Raw genomic sequence first — 1,997 nt, forward strand, 5'->3', positions numbered from 1 at the left:
TTGTCCTCCCTTTTGAATTTTGATCCTTGATCCTCAATGATCAATAAATCCAATGAATATACTCGCCGGATTTTGAACTTCCCGGCGATTCGTCCCTGTGAGTCGGTTTGTTTCTCCAGCCTTGTGAACTCTTTAATCGATCTATGTCATACCATATGTGAATACAAGTCAAGAACCTTTTTTACAAACAAGAAAAATGCAAGACACTCGATCCGTTTGATTGAGAATTTTCTTGTTTTCCTCGAAGAAATGCGAAATGGGAATTCAAGAAATGAAAGCATCTTGGCTTTAGGAATGTCTGAGCTTCATTTCATCTTCCAAAAGGTTCAATTCCTGTTGGAGGATTGTAGCAGAGACGATGGTAGGATATGGATGCTAGTGAAGTCGGAAAACGTTTCGACTCAGTTTCTCGTGCTGATGAGATCCATCACGTTGGCTTTGGATGTTTTACCGTTGGACAGATTGGATGTTTGTGTCGAAGTTAGAGAATTGGTCGATTTTGTAAGAAGGCGAGCACTTAGGGCAAAATTTGATGGGGAAGTGGATGATAGACGAGTTTCGAGGAAAGTTCTTCTGGTTTTAGATCGATTTGGAAATGGAATTGCCCCCGAATCGAGTGATTTGATGCGGCTTCTTGAATATTTGGGAATACGAGATTGGGCCGAATGCAATAAAGAAGTCAAGTTCTTAGAAGGTGAGATAGGGCAGGAGTGTTTAACTGCTGAGAAAAGAGATGTGCGATTTCTCAGTAGTCTAATGGCATTCATGATCTACTGCAGATGCACTCTGTTTGGTGTTGTGGACAATGCACCAATCAGACAATCTGATGGTGTAAGCTGCATCAGCGATCTGATTAGGTGCTTGAATCCTGATGATTTCAGGTGTCCAATCACACTGGAAATCATGATTGATCCAGTAACAATATCCACAGGACACACATATGATCGGTCTTCGATCATGAAATGGTTTAAGTCGGGAAATCATACCTGCCCAAAGACAGGGGAGAGGCTTATATCCGTAGATCTTGTCCCGAATTTGGCTCTTAAGCGACTTATCAAACAATATTGTTCGGAAAATGGAATCCAATTTGTAGATACTGGTGCCCATAATAATGATATTACGAGGTCACCTGGTGCAGGTAGTGCCATAGCTGAGCAAGTTATGACATTGCTTGCAAGTTATCTCGTAGGCAAGCTCATGGCAGGAACAAGCGGAGAGCAACACAAGTCGGCTTACGAGATTCGTCTGCTCACCAAAACAAGTGTTTTTAATAGGTCTTGTTTGGTGGAAGCTGATGCAATCCCGTCTCTCCTGAATTTTCTCAGTTCAAGTAATCCTGCAGCACAAGAGAACGCGATTGCAGCTTTGATGAATCTCTCAAAGTACGCGAAAAGCAAGAGGATAATGATTGAGAGTGGAGGCTTGGACCTGATAGTCGGGGTTTTAAACAAGGGACTGAGGATAGAAGCCCGCCAGCACGCGGCTGGCACGTTGTTCTACCTTGCTTCAGTCGAGGAGTACCGCAAAATGATAGGGAAGATTCCGAATGCTATTCCGGCTCTCATGAAGCTGGTCAGGGACGGGCCAGATCGTGCCAAGAAAAATGCATTGGTCACAATATTCGGCCTACTTATGAACCCTGAAAACCATTGGCGAGTGCTAGCAGCCGGATTCGTCCCCTTGCTTGTTAATCTGTTGACATCTTCCCAAAGGGAAGATCTGATAACCGATTCACTAGCAATTTTAGCAACTCTTGCTGAGAAATATGATGGAACAATGACCATTGTAAGTGCTGGAAATTTACCTGTAATTGCCGAGGTTCTGAGCTCTCTGAATTGCCGAGCAGCAAAAGAGTACTGCGTCTCATTGTTACTTGCTTTGTGCATCAACGATGGGGCAGATGTGGTTCCTCTTTTAGTAAAGAACCAACCTCTAATTGTTGCTCTATATTCTCTACTCACTGATGGCACGCCCCGAGCAAGAAAGAAAGCCAGTTC

At 43.6% G+C, this 1,997-nt stretch overlaps 1 protein-coding gene across 1 annotated transcript; it reads left to right on the forward strand.

The window, feature by feature from the left end:
* Positions 1-36: 36 nt before the first annotated feature.
* LOC111379340 (U-box domain-containing protein 19-like) lies at positions 37-1,966 on the forward strand (the record flags this gene model as incomplete). Its single annotated transcript, XM_023002698.1, has 1 exon — positions 37-1,966. A coding segment is annotated over exon 1 (1,930 nt), but the record flags the coding sequence as incomplete, so codon positions are not given.
* Positions 1,967-1,997: the final 31 nt, after the last annotated feature.

This window comes from Olea europaea, unplaced genomic scaffold (assembly GCF_002742605.1).
Source record: "Olea europaea var. sylvestris unplaced genomic scaffold, O_europaea_v1 scaffold19721, whole genome shotgun sequence".
NCBI lineage: Eukaryota > Viridiplantae > Streptophyta > Magnoliopsida > Lamiales > Oleaceae > Olea > Olea europaea.